The 18774-nt window shown below is 37.7% G+C and overlaps 2 protein-coding genes across 3 annotated transcripts; one reads left to right on the top strand and one right to left on the bottom strand.

Annotated features, from left to right (window-relative positions):
• The first annotated feature begins 10798 nt into the window (after positions 1–10798).
• Positions 10799–14016, top strand: LOC137710076 (putative polygalacturonase). 2 transcript variants are annotated; one of them, XM_088684138.1, is made up of 6 exons: positions 10799–11011; positions 11224–11571; positions 12557–12680; positions 12754–12928; positions 13052–13122; positions 13199–14016. In XM_088684138.1, the coding sequence occupies exons 1-6, from the start codon at positions 10823–10825 to the stop codon at positions 13906–13908; spliced, it is 1617 nt and encodes a 538-aa protein (XP_088540264.1). In that variant the 5' UTR covers positions 10799–10822; the 3' UTR covers positions 13909–14016. The 2 variants fall into 2 exon arrangements, with proteins under 2 accessions (XP_088540264.1, XP_088540265.1); XM_088684139.1 differs by lacking the exon at positions 10799–11011 and having other exon boundaries at positions 11215–11571.
• Positions 14017–14486: 470 nt separating this feature from the next.
• Positions 14487–18432, bottom strand: LOC137713163 (mitogen-activated protein kinase homolog MMK2). Its single transcript, XM_068452429.2, has 6 exons — positions 18007–18432; positions 17055–17184; positions 16463–16600; positions 15581–15913; positions 15075–15258; positions 14487–14987 (listed from the first exon to the last, which is right to left on the bottom strand). The coding sequence occupies exons 1-6, from the start codon at positions 18186–18188 to the stop codon at positions 14815–14817; spliced, it is 1140 nt and encodes a 379-aa protein (XP_068308530.2). The 5' UTR covers positions 18189–18432; the 3' UTR covers positions 14487–14814.
• Positions 18433–18774: the final 342 nt, after the last annotated feature.

Here is an 18774-nt window from a genome sequence, read left to right as displayed (position 1 = left end):
ACTTGATAACGCTGGTGAATTTACGTCTCAAACCTTTGATGATTACTGCATGACACTAGGCATTGATGTTGAAGACCCTGTTCCTCATGTCCATACTCAAAATGGTTTAGCAGAAGCATTTATCAAGTGGCTTCAATTAATAGCTCGCACTATGCTCATGAAAACAAAATTGCTAGTTTCTACATGGGGACATGCCGTTTTACATGCTGCATCATTGGTTTGATTAAGACTTATAGTCAACCATCAATACTCCTCAGTACAACTCGTGTTTGGATATTAACCAAAAATTTCACATTTATGAGTTTATGGTTGTACTATTTATGTCCTATTGCACCGTCGTAACGCACTAAAATGAGACCTCAGCACAGACTGAGAATTTATGTGGGTTTTGATTCACCAACTATCATTAGACCCTTGACAGGTGATATGTTTACAGCTCATTTTGCGGATTGTCACTTTGATGAGACAGTCTTCTTGTCGTGAGGGAGAGAAAAAACCGTTCTAGAAGAATGGCAAAAGCTGACATGGGTTATGCCCACCTTATCTTATTTTGATCCGTGAAACACATAATGTGAAAATGAAGTGAAAATGATCGTTCATCTTCAAAGTATTGCTAATCAAATGCCAGATGCATTTAATGATGTCCTTGTTGGACAAAATGAAGTGGCAGTGAATGATTCATCTGGTGTACGCCTGAAGCGTGGTAGACCCCTAGATTAAAAAGATTCAGCCCCTCGAAAGAGAAGATGAGGGCACAGCTGAATCCAAATGAAATCATTCAGGAAAGGAAAATGAATGACAAATCCACAATTCAGGATTCTGTACTTTCAGAAAAAGAAAATGTTCTTGGTGAGACACATATCCTTAAAGAGACAGAAGTACATGAAAGCAAAGCAATCTCCATAAATTATGCATGTACTAATGAATTGTTGGATCAAAATGAAATAATCATAAATGACATGTTCACATTTGCAGTAGTCATTGAAATCATATTAAGCAATGATATTGAGCCCTGCTCGGTTGATGAATGCAAACAAAGACAAGATTGGCCTAAGTGGAAAATTGCAATATAGGTAGAATTAAATTCCTTAGAAAGGCAAAGTGTTTTTAGGTCGTTAGTCCAAACTTCGCCTGGTGTAAACCCCGTGGGTTACAAATGGGTATTCACAAGAAAACGCAATGAGAAAAACGAGATTGCAAGATATTAAGCACTACTCGTTGCACAAGGTTTTTCACAAAGACTTGGAATTGATTATGAGGAGATATACTCTCCTGTAATGGATGCAATTATGTTTAGTTACTTAATAAGTTAGGTGGTTTCAGAAAAACTTGACATACGACTTATGGATGTCATCACTGCGTATCTATATGGAAAATTAGATACTGACATATATATGAAGGTCCCAGAAGGACTTAAGTTGCCTGAAATGACTAACAAACCTGCTCTCAATTAAATTATGGCGATCATATGGGCTGAAACAATTTGGATGAATGTGGTATAATCGTCATCTCAGTGAGTATTTGATCTAAGAATGATATACCAACAATGTCATTTGCCCTTGTGTGTTCATTAAGAAATCAAATTCTGGATTTTCTATAGTGGCAGTATATGTCGATGATATGAACTTAGTTGGAACCCTTGAAGAGCTTAATAAAACTGTTGAATATCTAAAAAGCGAATTTGAAATGGAAGACCTTGGAAAAACAAAATATTGTCTCGGACTGTAGATCGAGCATTGTGCTAATGGAATTTTAGTCCATCAATTAGCTTACATTGAAAAAATCTTGAAGCAATTTGGTATGGACAAGGCTTTTTCACTTAGCACGCCAATGATTGTTCGTTCTCTAGACATTAAGAAAGATCCATTTCGTCCAAAAGCAGATGATGAAATGATTCTTGCTCCATAAGTACCATATCTAAGTGCAATAGGTGCTTTATTGTATTTAGCATAATGTACTAGACCATATATAGTTTTTTTAGTCAACTTGTTATCAAGGTATACTTCTGCTCCAACAATTCGTCATTGGAAGAGAGTCAAAGATGTTTTACGATACCTTCGTTGGACAACAGTTATAGGTCTCTTCTACTTAGAGAAATCTTCAAATGACCAGATCCTTGTTGAATATACAGATGCTGGTTTTCTCTCTGATCCGCATAAAGCCCACTCATAAACTGGATATGTGTTCACTAATGGAGATACAATGATCTCATAGCGCTCAACAAAGCAAACATTAGTTGTTACATCTTCCAATCACTCGGAAATACTTGCTTTACATGAAGCAAGTCGTGAATGTTCTTTGTTAAGATCAATGATCCATCATATCCGGAATTCATATGATCTACCTTCAAAGACAGACACTCCAACTATCATTCATGAAGATAATGCAACTTGTGTTACCCAAAGGAAGGAAAGATATATCAAGGGCGATAAGACTAAACACATATCTCCAAAGTTTATTAGTGCACATGAGCTTGAAGGCTAAAGTTATTGAAGTCAGACAAATCCGTTCCAATGAAAATCTGGTAGACCTATTAACAAAATCTCTACCAAAGTGCACGTTTCAGAAGCTAGTGCATGGTATCGGATTAGGACGGCTTACCAATTAGTTAAATTTGAAGAATGTGGAATCAAGGGGAGATACATGTCAGAGGGAGTATCCATGATACATGCATGTTGTACTCTTTTTCCTTTGATTAGGATTTTTCCCACTAGATTTTTTTTATCAAGGTTTTAACAAGGCAACTGATGCTGATATGTGGGCATCTAAGGGGGAGTGTTGTAAAAATTGTGGAAATGTATGTCCACATGCTTTAGCTAATAGTGAGGAAAGACTTGAGAATAGTTGTGTTGTTCTTGATATGTGAGGTTTTTCAAAAGAAAAGGCAATCATTTCATTTTTGTAAACCGTTACGGATGTGGCTCTATATAAAAGCACTCCGTGTGTGAACACAATACACTGCAAAAAAAAAAAGTGAAATCAATAATATCAATGTCTCGCCCTTTCTCTCTTTACCTACAATCTTTTTGTGTTATAATTACGAAACTAAATAATGTGATATTTTGTACCCGTTTCGCTCCTGTTCCAAGTAAAGATTATCTCTCTAACTTTTGCCTATTTATAACAAATTTTTATTTTTCGTCTATTCAACTGATTCCATTAAAATAATAACGTGGTCGACGTGGAACTGACATTGCAAAGAAGCCAAGCAACAGTTTCCACTTGTCCCTTTATTTGGGATTCGACCCAACTGGGTCTCTCAATTGAGCTTCCTTTGACCATTGGGTTTGTCAAGTCTCTTCACAAAATTAGCCCAATATTTTCTTCTCACATTTCGGTCCATGTGAATGTGAAGAATGGAAGAAGGTATTGTTTTTTAGCAGCACCATAATCTTTGGGGTGTGATATTTATATATCTCATTTTACTTTTCACACATCTTTCTAATTTTTGGTCGTCGAATCGGATGAATTGAAGAAAATCAACAGATAGAAATTAATAAAGGGTGTATAAGAAGTAAAATGAGGTGTGTGGATAGCACACCCCTAATCTTTTATCACAAGTGAAGTGTAGAAAGTTAAGAGAATTACTAGCCATATTTTCTTGCATTGCACAACATAGTGAGAACACATTCAAGGCTTTTAGTCTGTTTTAGAAATACAGCCACTCTAGAATCCCCATAACAATACCACTAGATCAAGCACTAGTAATTTCATATTCAGTCAAAAGTTTGGCTAATTCATTGTTTCTTTGGATCATCATAGCATACTTTCACATATCCACTAAGAGAAAGATCTTTTCATAATGGATGACCCTCGAAGCCATAATCTGTTGAGCCCGTTTGGAGCAGTGCTTGAACACTTATGAGACCACTTGAGAAGTGTTTGAAAACCTCTTTAATATGTTCGAACTCTCCTCAAGTGGCAAATATTCTATAAATCTAAAACTACTAAGCAGGTAAGATTCAGCCACTAGTCTAGTGTAATCCACTAAGAATTTGAGAGTTAGTGTATACTTAAATATAAATACTATAATCATCAATATTAAAAATATATAATTTTTCTGGTCATGAGATTTTGGACTGCGATCAAGCTTAGGAACAGAGAAAAGTTGGTGCATGTGCAGATACTTGCAGATAAGTTGGCTTCCCAGCACTCCGCTCCAGTCCACTACTTGAGCAGTGCCCGTGAAGAGCTGGCCATTGCTCAAGTCACGGGTATACATAATGCGGTGCATATGCCATAAAAATAAATGCAAGTTGTGACGACAAGGTACTATATATAAAATTATGGACCCCAATCAAACACGTCAGCCAAATATCCCCATGATTACGTTGTTTTCTTTACTTTTTTAATTGGTGGTCTTATAACAAACCCATTTGTTTTTCTACTCCACCAAGCACTAACCGCCCAACATGACCTCACCATTACCACTTTCATTTTGGGATACCAAATTTCTCACATGAACCTTTACATGGAATGTACTGGTGTTCGAACGACCAAACTAAGACTGTCAAAATTCAATCATTCAATGCACTGCCGGTAAATTGAGACTATCAAAATCCAGTCACGCAATGCACCCTTACATCACATAAGCCATGCACTATAGAATTTTCAAAGCAATTATGAGAGAGGAAAAGATTGTTTGATATTGGAGTATCAATAGAACGATTTGTATAATTTGGTAAATTATTAACACTTGATTACTCTTTTTTTGTCAATACTATTCTATAATCTCATTCGAAAAAACATTGACCAAATGTAGTTCTAGCAACCATTTACACAATAATCAAATCAAAGTTATGTTTCGATCAATTGTTCATACATGAGTAAATGACTTTCAAGTTAGCAGGATTAAGGAACCACAATACGTGTGAGTCACGCACTTACACGTCACGTGAGCAATTATCGTTAGCATTTCTCAAACAAATGGAGGAAGTAGTGCACTACTTTTTACCGTGTGCGGTTATAATACCGCTAGTGTTTTAGGGTTCTCTCCATTCTCAGGTCTATAACAAGGTGGGGACTGAAGTGAACCAACTTTGAGGGAGAAGAGGATGAATCTCATCCACAAATAACAAGTAAAAAATGAGAACGCTTTCTATAGTGCGCACTGGCATTCAGTTTATGGTGAGTGTGTTCGGCATCGTCACCATCATTAGGTTATCATAATAATATCTTCTAGGACCCCCTATATCGGCCTTTCTTCAACTTCCAGTTTTAGAAGTCTATGAAGCAAATGTGCTTCAACTTTTTCTATATGGATGGAAACTGATCACGTGAATAATGATGACCTCAAACAACTAAAACGGAGCACAATCATATTCTATTTAGGGTTTTTATCACAAATTGTTCCTCAAATTGAAAATTAATCAATGTAATTCATGAAAATAGGTATCGCAAATCAATGTGGTCATTCCATCACAATTCTGTTAAAAATTCTGTTAAGTGTTGATGTGACACATAAATGGGTTCCATAAGTCTTTTTTTTCTTTCACAAATAGTCCTTGAAATTGACCCGCAACATCAAAATAGTCCCTGAAATTAACTTGTGACATCTAAATAGTCTCTGGAATTGAAAAACGATCAATGTAGTCCCGCAAGTAAGTGTTGCAAATCAATGTAGTCCTTCCATCACAATTTTGTCAAATATTTTGTTATGTGCTTTGTTGACCTTAAAAATTACAAAGCCTACGTGGCGCGCAGGCCGAGTAACTAATAAGCTAACTATGTCCTTCGGTTGAATGCGGGGCGTGCCAACTAGTCGGCCGAGCTCGACCGAGGAGTAAAATTTCTTGATGTTGCGTTGAGTGCGTTGCTGACTTCTTTATCTTGCGACTGCGGCTGAGGAAGGAACAAATCTCAGCCTTTGGATTCTCGAGCCTGAAGACAAGGTTGCTAGTTCTGCGAAGTTCAATATCAAATTCGGCTCTCAGGGTGCCAAATGTAGTAACCTGGTAACACCTCACTTCGCCGAGAGGCTAATAAGATGACCTCTGCCAATAAGGATTCGAAAATCCTTCTCGACCAAGACTTGGATAGATAACCAGTCGGCCTCAACGCAGTGCTGTTTATCCAAATTGAAGGTGCTTCGGGAACGGCTGATTCTACGGCAACAATGTTGTTTATTCAAACTGAAGGTGCTTCGGGAACAGCTGATTCTACGGCAACAATGTTGTTCGCCGGTTGCTTTCATAGTACTGTTTATCCAAACTGAAGGTGTGTCGGTGAAAAAAGAAAATAAAAAAATCTCAAGTTGTTTGAGAGGTTTGCGCAGGGCAATTGTGGGTTGAATTAGAGGTCCTTTTTGTCGTTGCCACTGCCTCTATTTATAGATTTTGTAATGCTCAGCCATTGAAATAAAGTATTCCAGTTCCATCCTAACTCTCAGCGTCCATATATTGTGATAAAGAACCTTTTTGATAATATCCCTCAAAGTCAAGATTCCTCGGGTCAATGTTGTGTGCTCCTTTCATCTTTGCAGAACACCAATCTAATCCAAAGATTGGTTATAATATTTAAATGTCGTGGATCTCTGTCATCCAAATTCCATGTACCAATGACATTCCAATTTGCATCATTATCTTGACTTCAACAATATCCTAAAACCATGGATCTTGACTATTCAAACCTCATCTTAATGTACCATCCCTATGCTGCTGCTCAATTTGATAATAAGAGTCCCAAGTCCATTTGAATTGTACTGCTTGCTCGGAAACTTACTTTGCATCTTATTATCCTGTATAAGAAAATATCAAGATAATTTTTTAAACGATAATTATTATGATAAAAATCATAATATTATCTTTCAATAATAACAAAATTATCTTCACTTTTCATTCGATGGTTGAGAGCTATGCTCACTCAATGGCCTTGATTGCACAGGCCGATGGTGCAAATTTGGGTCCAAACATTGCCCTCCAATTTCCTTGAACTTCAGCTTGTAGGCCGAATGGTTAAGGAAATTAGCACAGTCGAAGAACTCTCGTATCGCTGATAATGAAACTTTTCACTCGGCAACAACATCTCTGTACTGCCAACGCTATGGTCTTCCTCGGCTGCCACAATTCTATACAAGGCTCGGCCACCTCAATAAATAACCTCTTCGACCATCTCGAAAAAATTTGGACTGAGGAAAATTGAACGCTGTCGAGGGCCGAGATATATAGGTAACCTGATTACCTAATATAATTTGTCGGTCATGCCTATATATATATATAAAACCTGTACCAAGCAATAGTTCGCCGAGCTCGGCATGCATGATACAGGTCGAGAACAATTGGGGGTGAAGGCCTGAGGGAAAAATCTTCCTTGACAACTCGTTCCTCGGCCACGCCCAGGCATATACATACATACACACACAACCCATTGTCAGCAATCATGACTAAATAGGTAGCCTGATTGATGTGATGCTACTATATATCCAATGTCAGCAACGCATGTGATTTTTGTTCCTGTGGCCAAAAGCATTCTTTTGGTCACTTTGGTCAAAAGCATTCCTTCTGAGCCGGCTAAATGGGTTAATATCCTCGGCCTCTTTTGCGTTTTTTTTTTTTTTTTTACACCTTCGGCCAACAGTCGAATGACATTTTTATACTCATTCAGCCCTTCCATTCCTTCGGCCAAAAGTTTCTCCCCTTTTTATTTTTTTTATTTTTTATTTTACATATATATATATATATATATATATATATATATATAGTTTTGTAAAGTGGGCCGAGGCCAAGACCGAGAAGAATTGGGTGTAGAGCATATATATATATTTGGATTGCCACACTCTTGTTGCCCCCTTTATTTTCTTATGCATCGGCCTAAAAGGCCGAATGGGTAAAAAAAATAATTTATTCATTATATATATATATATATATATTTTAGCAAACGAAAAATAAAAGTGGCCGAACCATAAAGTGGAGGAGGCCAATGATGTTTTATTCCGAGCCGAGATCTTTTTACATCAAAATTCTCAAATTGATTTCGCTCTAGGCCGAGAAAAGATTTTTCTCCAAATATTTTTGACTCAGCGGAATATTTTTCATTTCGACCGCCGAATGTGATGGACAATTATTATGCCCCCTAGGCATAATAATTTCGCCAATTTCGGCTTTTAATCCGAACAACTGAGCCGAACGGGATTGCTCCATAACGGCTTTATCACCAATAATCATATCGATTGGCGTGGTTTGTTCAACTGAAACCATGAATTGGTCTTGTTCGTCATTGGAACACTTTTCTGACGAATTATTTTCTGAGTCAATTTTTGACTCAGAAACTTGAACATTTTCTTCTAGGCCTACCACACTTTCAGCCTTGACCGAAAAAATAGGTGGCCTAGGTTTTTCTTCTTGGCCGACCATATTTTTAGTCTCGATCGAAAAAATAGGTGGCCTTTGTTCTTCGGCCAAATTAACAATTTTTTTAGGCCAATGTCTTATTATGGCTGAAGCGGAAAATTGCCCCCCGGTCTTTTCAACCAACCATTCCTCAAATGGAATCGATTTGTAGTCGAAAACGTAAGGAAAATATTTTCCATCTAGCCAAGTATTAAATCAAGCCCTGTCTTCATTTACCTATTGCTCTTGCAGGGTAATAGGGGTTTTTATTCTCAACATGTAAGCAAATGGCTTTTTCATCTCTGTATGGCCACGAAGAATTTTTCCACTTCCAAAGATCTTTTTCGTTCCTCATTGTGTTTTTTCAATTCCTCTAGGAGCTCGTACAATCGGCTATGTGGAGCCAAATTGGAATCTTGATATATCATATGAACTTCGTAGTTTTAGCACTGGGTCCTACTGGGCATGCCAAAATTTTGACCCTAAAAATTACAAAGCCTATGTGGCACGTAGGCTAAGTAACTAATAAGCTAACTACGTCCTTCGGTTAAATGTGGGGCGTGCCAACTCGTCGGCCGAGCTCGGCCGAGGAGTAAAATTTTTTGATGTTGCATTGAGTGCGTTGCTGACTTCTTTATCTTGCGATTGCGTCCGAGGAAGGAACAAATCTCAGCCTTTGGATTCTCAAGCCTGAAGACAAGGCTGCTAGTTCTGCGAAGTTCAATATCAAATTCGGCTCTCAATGTGCCAAATGTAGTAACCTGCTAATACCTCACTTCGCCGAGAACACTAATGAGATGATCTCTGCCAATAAGGATTCGAAAATCCTTCTCGGCTGAGACTTAGATAGATAACCAGTCGGCCTCGACGCAGTGCTGTTTATCTAAACTGAAGGTGCTTCGAGAACGGCTGATTCTACGGCAACAGTGTTGTTTATCCAAACTGAAGATGTTCGCCAATTGCCTTCACAGTACTGTTTATCCAAACTGAAAGTGCTTCGGGAATGGCTGATTCTACGGCAACGGTGTTGTTTATCCAAACTGAAGATGTTCGCCGGTTGCCTTCACAGTGCTGTTTATCCAAACTGAAGGTGTGTCGGCGAAAAAAGAAAATAAAAAAATCTCAAGTTGTTTGAGAGGTTTGTGCAGGGCAATTGTGGGTTGAATTAGAGGTCATTTTTGTCGTTGCCACTGCCTCTATTTATAGATTTTGTAATGCTCAGCCACTGAAATAAAGTATTCCAGTTCCATTCTAACTCTCAGCGTCCATATATTGTGATAAAGAACCTTTTTGATAATATCCCTCAAAGTCAAGATTCCTCGGGTCAATGTCGTGTGCTCCTTTCATCTTTGCAGAACACCAATCTAATCCAAAGATTGGTTATAATATTTAAATGTCGTGGATCTCTTTGATCCAAATTCCATGTACCATTGACATTCCAATTTGCATCATTATCTTGACTTCAACATTATCCCAAAACCATGGATCTTGACTATTCAAACCTCATCTTAATGCACCATCCCCATGTTGCTACTCAATCTGATAATAGGAGTCCCAAGTCCATTTGAATTGTACTGCTTGCTCGAAAACTTACTTTGCATCTTATTATCCCGTATAAGAAAATATCAAGATAATTTGTTAACGCACTCAACACAATACACCCATCTTTACACACTTTGACACCATTCACCGAATTGAACCTAGATCTAGATCACCTTTGGAGACGACTTGGCTGATTGGCAATGACTTCTAGGACATCATCGTTAACATTTAGGCAATCAACATCCTCACAACCTTAATCTTGGAGAGCTTGTTTGGTAGTTCTTTGGTGATCTTGTGACTCAAAGAACAGTGAAGTCTGCCTTGAGATAATGAGGTTATAACCGAGGTGCGTCTATTGTTGGTTGAAAGCTATTTCCAAACCCTCTTAGGCCTTGGTTAAACCTTGTGCCTTTAAGAATTTATGGAAAGGATCTCTCTTCGAAGTGGGTCCTACTATAAGAAAAAAATTCTATTGTGCAAAAAGGTATTTAGACAACTTTTTTAATTAATTATTAAACTTACATCAGCACATAACAAAAAATTTTACAAAATTGTGGCGAAAGGAATTATATTGATTTACGACATCTATTTTTAAGGACACATTCATCGATTTTTAGGGACCATCTTGATGGTTTGAGCCAATTTCAAAGACCATCTTGATGGTGTGAGTCAATTTTAGAGACCATCTTGATGGTGTGAGACCATTTGTGATAAGAACTCATAAATCTTATGGGGCCCATTTAGGAATTTTTAACGGAATTGTGATGAAATGATTACATAAATTTGCAACACCTATTTTCAGGAACTAAATTGATTGATTTTCAATTTCAGGAGGCCATCTTAATAGTAAGGATAAATTTCAGAAATCATTTATGATAAAAACTCTATTTTTTATATATTGACATCGCATTCTCAAAGAATGATGCTTTTTGGGTGAAAAGGTCACTAACTTTATGATCTCCATCTATTTTGCTCTGCAGATCAAACTAAAAACAATAGAAAATAAATACAGTACACAACAAACTGCAGACTCTATATATACACATACTTCATTTCGCAAGAAACTAAACTACAGACGACAAAGTTTGAATAACCATCATTTTTTTTGTACCATGAGGAGGAGGACTTCCATGAATACTCAGGTAATTAATCAATCTTCCATTAATTCTACAAATTATTTTTATCCACCAAATTTTTGCTCTATATAGTTTTTCTTCCTTTTTGTTGTGGGTTCCTCATATTGTTGAATTTACAATATTGGCTCTCATTGCTTTCGATTTCATCCAAAAATAAAAATAATAAAATAACAACAAAAATTACAGAAATTCCATCATTTTTTTTTTCAATGTCGCAGTTATCTGAGATGTTGATGGCAGTAGTATTTGTTGTTTTATTGGCCACAACAAAAGGAGTTGAAAGCCGCAAGGCTCGGAGGGAGAATGCAGGAGGAGAATACTTCGAGTACTGCGCCATAAGTTGCAGAGCCAAAAGTGCTTCTCTGACAGATTATGGAGGAGTTGGCGATGGAACGACATCAAACACTAAGGCTTTTCAAGAAGCAATCACTCATCTGAGTCAGTACGAGTCAGAAGGCGGGTCACAACTCGTTGTCCCTCCTGGTAAATGGTTAACTGGCAGCTTCAACCTCACCAGCCATTTCACGCTTTATCTCCATAAGGATGCAGTTCTTCTTGCTTCTCAGGTAATTACACAAAATTTCCCCTAAAAGTTCCCCTTTTTTTTTCTCTCTTATTACTGTGCTTACCAACGCATACGAAATGAACAAAAAGGAACATATGTGGGTCAATATGTAAACATTAGGAATTTTTTTTTTTTTTTTTTTAACAAACAATATTATCTACCTAAGAGACATGGGTTAGGCTTAATCTCAGAATAAGCTAACAATAATGTAGTTCAAATTCGCCTAACATTAAGAATTGTATTGAAGGAGAGAGCAGTTGATCTCGTTCTCATTTCTTCTCTTTCTTTATTACAATGTTCCAATTTATGATTTCTCTCATTTCAAGTAAGCAAGCATGTCGTTAATATTATTTAAAATGAAGTCCTGTAAAATAAACTAAATACAAAAGGGTGGAAGAAAAAGCGTTCTTGTTGTAAATCACATTCCTTTGTGGTTCTGAAAATTAGTTTTACATCTGTTATTATGTGGGAAAAAGTAAAAAAGAACAAGAAAAACAGAGCAAATCCGTGGCAGGCATGCAGGGCGAATGTGGCGAGAGGGAGAGAGTCAAAGCCCAAAATAACCTTCAGATTTTTATAAGATTTTTGTGAAGACTTCAGGCAACTGCTATTCACACGTTCGAGTTTGTTGTGCTATTCACACTTTTATTCCGTCGTCCTGCATTTTAAGCGCAACATTTTATTGTCATTGGGTGGTGATTTTACTTTGCACAACCCTTATATCCTTTTGCACTCATACTTTTGTTTCAATCGTTTGATTTATTCAAAATAAAAGAGGGGGAGGAGTGCCGAGTGCATAGGGAGAAAAAAGAAAGTACGAAAGTACGAAAGTCTCCTCTCTTATTTAAAATCCCCTCAAAGAAAACGTGCAAGATGAGATCCTGAGAGTGAGGACACATTGCATTTTGTGTATCATCATTTTTGGTTCACACATAATATGGTCTAGGCATTCCAGGGCCTTCAGAATTTGACAATAATTGTCGTAGGACGAGAGCGAATGGCCGGTGATTGAACCCCTTCCGTCTTATGGCCGAGGAAGGGACAACACAGATGGTGGAAGATTCATCAGTCTGATATTTGGAACCAATCTCACTGACGTTGTAATAACAGGTAAAACAACCACGAAATTTAATCAAATTATGAATTATACTGTACAGAAAGTCGTTGAACATTTTGATACCAGGTGACAATGGCACCATCGATGGCCAAGGTGAAGTATGGTGGCAGAAATTCAAAAAGGGACAGTTAAATTACACGCGACCGTACCTGATCGAAATCATGTACTCCGAAAAAATCCAGATTTCCAACCTCACCTTGGTTAATTCTCCTTCATGGAATGTTCATCCCATTTACAGCAGGTTTTTTCCTCCATCTCTCCAAATTTTTATTCTTTTTGTTAATGTTTCATGTGGTAAGAACTGGTGAAAGAGGTGAAAAGCACCCTTTTAAGATTTTTCTAATCAAAGAAGTTGAAAATGCAGCAATGTTCTTGTTCAAGGCATTACAATCCTTGCACCAGTGACATCTCCAAACACAGATGGGATCAACCCCGGTAAGCACTTTTCTTAAAAGCAAAATTTTGTTACACTACTATAAGTGCTTATGAAGTTGCCATTGTTTTTGTGCAGATTCTTGCACAAATACTCGAATTGAGGACTGCTACATTGTCTCTGGGGATGATTGCATAGCAGTAAAGAGCGGTTGGGATGAGTATGGAATTGCTTTCGGGATGCCTACGAAACAGCTTGTGATCAGACGGCTGACATGCATTTCTCCATTCAGTGCAGTGATTGCACTTGGGAGCGAGATGTCAGGTGGAATCCAAGATGTGAGGGCGGAGGATATTTTTGCCATTGACTCGGAATCAGGAGTTCGAATCAAAACTGCTGTGGGAAGAGGAGGGTTTGTGAAAGACATATACGTGAGAGGAATGACTATGAAAACAATGAAATGGGCGTTTTGGATGACAGGAAACTACGGATCCCATGCAGATAATGGCTACGATCCGAATGCCCTTCCTGTGATTCAGAATATAAATTATCATGACATGGTTGCTGAGAATGTGACAATGGCAGCTAAGTTGGAGGGGATTCCTGGCGATCCGTTTACAGGGATTTGCATATCGAACGTTACGATTACACTGGCAAAGAAGGCGAAGAAATTACCGTGGAATTGCACTGATATTGCCGGGATTTCAAGCGGCGTGGTTCCTCAGCCATGTCAGGCTCTGGCAGACCAGGGTCCAGGCAATGTTACAGCATGCAATTTTCCAGAAGAGAGCCTGCCAATTGATAATGTTCAAGTTCAGGTGTGCTCTTACAGGAGGGAGCACTGGTGATAAATTGAAATATCATATTCCCTACCAGGGAATCTGTTTCTTATGAAGATTGATGGACTATATTACAAAACTATATTAAACGTTTAAATTGAAAAGTTGGATCGATTACTTGGTGTGCAAGGCATGGTTTACTTTTAGGAACCCTAGAGAATGAAGGGAAGTGATTTTAACATTCCCCTTTCTCCCCTGCACTCATTATATTAAACGTTTGAATCGAAAACTTGGATTGGTTACTTGGTGTGCAAGGCATGCCATACTTTTAGGAACCCTAGAGAATGAAGGGAAGCGAGACAACAATAAGGGGAAGTGTAGAAAGAGAACACGAGAGGAAAAGCACCACCCTAAATTTATCGGCCAGTAATCTATTAATGCAAGTTTTACCATAGCAATCTGTGCATCAAGCACCCTGAAGTGAAGCGTTGTAAAGGGAAATGCCGACGCATAACAGCTAAACCTGCGTCAAGTTCTCAAAACTAGGTGCAACCGAACCATCATCACAGTAAACAGAATAACAAATCCAGGAAAGAAGCAATAATCTGAAATGTGCAAGATCTGAACAAGAAGAAACACGAAACAGCTCTTCAAATCTTTTGATTTTATATGATTAGTGAATAGAAAGAAATTTCACATCCCAATTCCAAATCAGTACAACATTTAGAATCTTTCTGCCAAGCTCGAAATCGTTTTCAAACACACTTCAATACTGCTTTAGAGTCTTCACCGATATTCATAGGACACTAATTCCCTCGAGTATTTAGGCTCCTTGCAAATAACTTGACCCTAAGTTATAAGCAAAAGTTCTCCGGAGCTAGTCCTCTTAGGGCAAATGGTGATCGATTATACGTTGTTAAAAGATGGTAAGTTCTTCATAATACATATATCTACAGCCCTAGCCGACATGTTCCTTTAATGGGTTGGGTCTGGATTGAACTTCACTGCTTCTTGCCAGATGAGATCTTTGATGTGCTCTTCAGTGCATAATGGTTGCTCAAAATCAAAATGGAACGGCCTTGCGCAGATGGGCTCATCATTGTTGTCGTGAAGGGACGACAAGTATGGGTGACAAAGTGCCTCATCAACTGCAGACAGATATAGACCTATAAGTCAGGAAAAGCGTGGACTAAATGAAATCCTTTACTTTGAAAATTTGGACTCATTTCTCATACCAGTAATGCGTCTACTAGGATCGAACACAAGCATTTTTTCCAGCAGATCCACAGCCCCAGGAGACATGTTAGGGAATATAGCAGCGAATTGTTGCCTCCGGAATTGTGGAAGCTGTTTTGCATATCTTCGGGCATTATCACTTCGAAGAAATCCGAGGCTCGCATCATCAGGTGAACCTATCAACTTTACACAGAAACAATAGAAACACACTATGTTTCATTTACATCATACAAGCATGAATATATAAGGACTGTCGAATAAAAAAATAAAAAAGGAGAACGAAGCATTATTCCGAAAGAAAATGATAGGATAGAAGAGTGATATGAACCCAAAAGCATGTCATATTGTTACGACCATGAACAATTTGCATAACAATATTTGGAACATATCACAAATCTATCTTTTTCCTTTTATGTCCAGCTAATCTAACAAACTTCAACCGCAGATCAAAACTAGAAAGCATGCTTAACTAGCGTTTAAGTTCATTTGGAAGTTCCACTAGTACCTCCGTAATAAGCCTCAGCTGATGGACATAATCTTTCCCAGGAAACAAAGGTTCTCTCGTCATGATTTCACCAAGTATGCAACCAACAGACCAGATATCAATTGCAGCAGTGTACTCTGAACAATTAAGTAGCAACTCTGGTGCTCGGTACCAACGAGTGACAACATACTCGGTCATGAAATCTGTCTCAGATGTTGTTCTTGCTAGTCCAAAATCTCCGATTTTAAGGTCACAGTTAGCATTCAGAAGCAGATTACTTGGCTTCAGATCACGGTGCAAGACATTTGCCGAGTGCACATATTTTAGTCCTCGTAACAGCTGATACAGAAAGTACTGCACACGATTCACAAAACATTAATCCCATGTATAACTTTGAACCCCAAAAAGCAAACAAGCCAGATCGCAATACCATACTATGATACTAAACAATGTCCAAAACAGAGAGTCGCATTTGATAAGCGAAGAAATTTTTGATAATTACTAACATTCTGATCAGATTTTATTGATTTGTAACAGTTAAACAGTACTAAAAAACCCATTCTGATCAGATTTATTATTAACAGTAGTCACAAATACTTAGTACTGCGTGAATTCTCTTCAATCAACATCTATCTCTTTCCTATGTCATGTGATCTCGGATTTGAAGGAGTCCGCGTCTAAGTTTCCATCTACATTTTTCATTACACTTAAAAATGTCCAGATTCATTTAGCATCAAACTTACAGAAAGTGTCAATTAGAAGCCTCTAGAGACGGAGAAAAAAAAGTAATAAATCCACTATGCAATCAAAGTATGCAACAAAAAAAGCAATGAACATATAATATATTTAAGAGTTTGAACTATCTGACTGTAACGACAAGGTAAGCGAGTATTGATTCCAAACCTGACAATGATCATCTGTTAGTGGTTGGTCAGAACGAATGATCTGATGAAGATCAGTGTCCATTAGTTCATAAACAATGTAGACATCATTGAAGGTCTCTGTTTTTGGTGGTCGTACAATGTCCTTGATAGAAATAACCTGTGGAGTGACTGAACTGTAATTCTGAGCAGACCCAAATAGAAAGAGTGATGCATGTAGTCCAAAAGGCACATAGAAATGAAACCAGGTCTGGCATATGGCTGTCAAACTTATACCTTCTATGCGTAAAGCATATTTTCATTCACTAATATATAGCCATTAAAGATAAACAAAACTGTTTGCCACAAGTAACTCTTGGTGGGGGCCTAGTACGATATATGCTGTAGACCGCCACTCAATTTACAGGGTTACCATGGGAAACGGAAGAAAAGAAACGAACCAGACTGCTGAAGTTCCACACAGAAAACCCAGCAAGACAACAATAAGATGTTAGACCCACTAAACATTGAAGACGCTGTAAAGCATCCTCCAGAGTCTTTAGCAACATACGACCATACACACGTCTTAAGACTTGTTTTCAAGTTTTGTTATTTCTCTTAAAAATAAAACTTACATTTTCATGGTCCATGTGGCGAAGAAGCTTGATTTCTCTTAATGTCCTTTTGGCGTCTATTATATTGTCAAAAGCATTACCAATCTTCTTAATTGCAACTTCCTCATGGGTCTCTGAATTGACAGCCGCACTGAAAAGCAAGAAATTGTGTTATCCACCACTCTTTAGCCAAAGATTATACTTGTAAAAAGAACAATAGGGAAAAGCTTTCCCCTTCCTCAATAAGCAGTCTTCTACGCCTAAACTGCTGCTCACAGTACATGATGAGCAGAAGCTAGGCGTGAAACAACGCTTACCAGCTTCATTGTATGTTAGCAGTTAGCCGAACTGATATTAAAATACGCATAGAGGGAGAGAAATAAAAGTACTACAATGCATTATTGAAACTATATGTTCTCTATCTGAAAATCGAAATAAAATACTCCTCGAATTTGTTCTCATGGGAATCCTGTTCTATGCCATCACCAATAAAACCTCTTGAGATATCACATAATTTTGACAACAAAGTGGCTCGAAATAAATCGATCATGTCGTCTGATTTACAATATATCAAACATTTTGTCTGCATAATACTCCTGAACATCATTAATAGCACTCAAACTATTCAACAGACCAAACTCATCTTGAAAAATTAAAACCAAATATAGCAAAACTATCAGGATTTCATGTGGACGTATTGGCTAAATATTATCCAACTGATATTGTCCCCAACTTGGTCAACAGGAGTGTCAGTTTTATTACAAAAGGTCTCGTCTCGATATAGTAAGAATGAAACAACTCAATATACGTCATGTTTAATTTTGTCAATTTTTCGAAGTGAGATTCTGGATTCTTCAACAAAAACATCGAACGATAACAAGTAAACGTACAAATTTAATTTAAACATCAAACCAAAGGTACCCCAGATAGCAAAAGAAGCCAAAGATCAAAACTTTGAAAGCAGAAAGCTTACCAGACAATGCCATAAGAACCTCTCCCAATAGGCCTAATGGGGGGCACGTACTTGCTGGAGACTTCGAACAAGTTACCAAACACATTGTACTGCGCATATCTACCGCCATGGGTGAGCACCCTTTTGATTTTTCCGTCCGACGAAGCAGCAGCAGCTGCAGAGCTCGACTCCTTGGCAGCCATTTTCCAAACTTCCAACTTGTGAAAAAAGCGCTTTTCTCAAAAGGGTTCAAAAACCCCCGAATGGGTTGTTTGGGGCTTTAATGGCGCTCGTGAATCAGCACAGCAGCGAGGGAATCAGCATAGTAGGTGGATTTTTTGGATAACAAGTAATGGGTTTTGTGTGAAACTCTTCAGTGAAATCCAAGGCAATGCAAAAAGCCAACTGCTTTTGCTTTTACAGGAAGTGCTTTTGATGATCGTGAGTGAGAATAGTTTGCAAAATCCGTGACTTTTGAACGGGACTTTTCTTGGTTCAAAATTTTGAACACGAAATTGGGAGAGTAACAATACAAGGAAGTTTGGAAGTATAGTCATTTTAGAGCATTTTTAGCAGATGTCAAAAAGTTTACTTCAACAATAACGGTAAAAAGAAGAAGGTAATAATAGTGTTTTTCAACTGAAATATCAATTCCTATATGGCATGATATAGAATAACAGCAGAAGAAAATCTATATTTATTGAGTAGTAAAAGCTTTTATTAATTTTTATTATTATCCTTTGTTTTAAAAATACTAATTACACTTATGAAAAGTAAATAATAGTATAA

This window comes from Pyrus communis, chromosome 14 (genome assembly GCF_041283825.1).
Source record: "Pyrus communis isolate YQ-2024b chromosome 14, ASM4128382v1, whole genome shotgun sequence".
NCBI classification, from domain to species: Eukaryota; Viridiplantae; Streptophyta; class Magnoliopsida; order Rosales; family Rosaceae; genus Pyrus; species Pyrus communis.
Note: the sequence above shows the minus strand (reverse complement) of the source record. Positions and strands in the feature narration are given on the sequence as shown.

Excerpts from the sequence above, each read along its gene's own strand:
- LOC137710076 (XM_088684138.1), top strand. The coding sequence starts at position 10,823 with ATGATCTCCATCTATTTTGCTCTGCAGATCAAACTAAAAACAATAGAA. Across the intron at positions 11,012-11,223 it reads GGACTTCCATGAATACTCAG|TTATCTGAGATGTTGATGGC; the intron begins GTAATTAATCAA and ends TCAATGTCGCAG. Across the intron at positions 11,572-12,556 it reads CAGTTCTTCTTGCTTCTCAG|GACGAGAGCGAATGGCCGGT; the intron begins GTAATTACACAA and ends TAATTGTCGTAG.
- LOC137713163 (XM_068452429.2), bottom strand. The coding sequence starts at position 18,188 with ATGGCTGCCAAGGAGTCGAGCTCTGCAGCTGCTGCTGCTTCGTCGGAC. Across the intron at positions 17,185-18,006 it reads GGTTCTTATGGCATTGTCTG|TGCGGCTGTCAATTCAGAGA; the intron begins GTAAGCTTTCTG and ends CTTGCTTTTCAG. Across the intron at positions 16,601-17,054 it reads GCCACATGGACCATGAAAAT|GTTATTTCTATCAAGGACAT; the intron begins GTAAGTTTTATT and ends GTCACTCCACAG.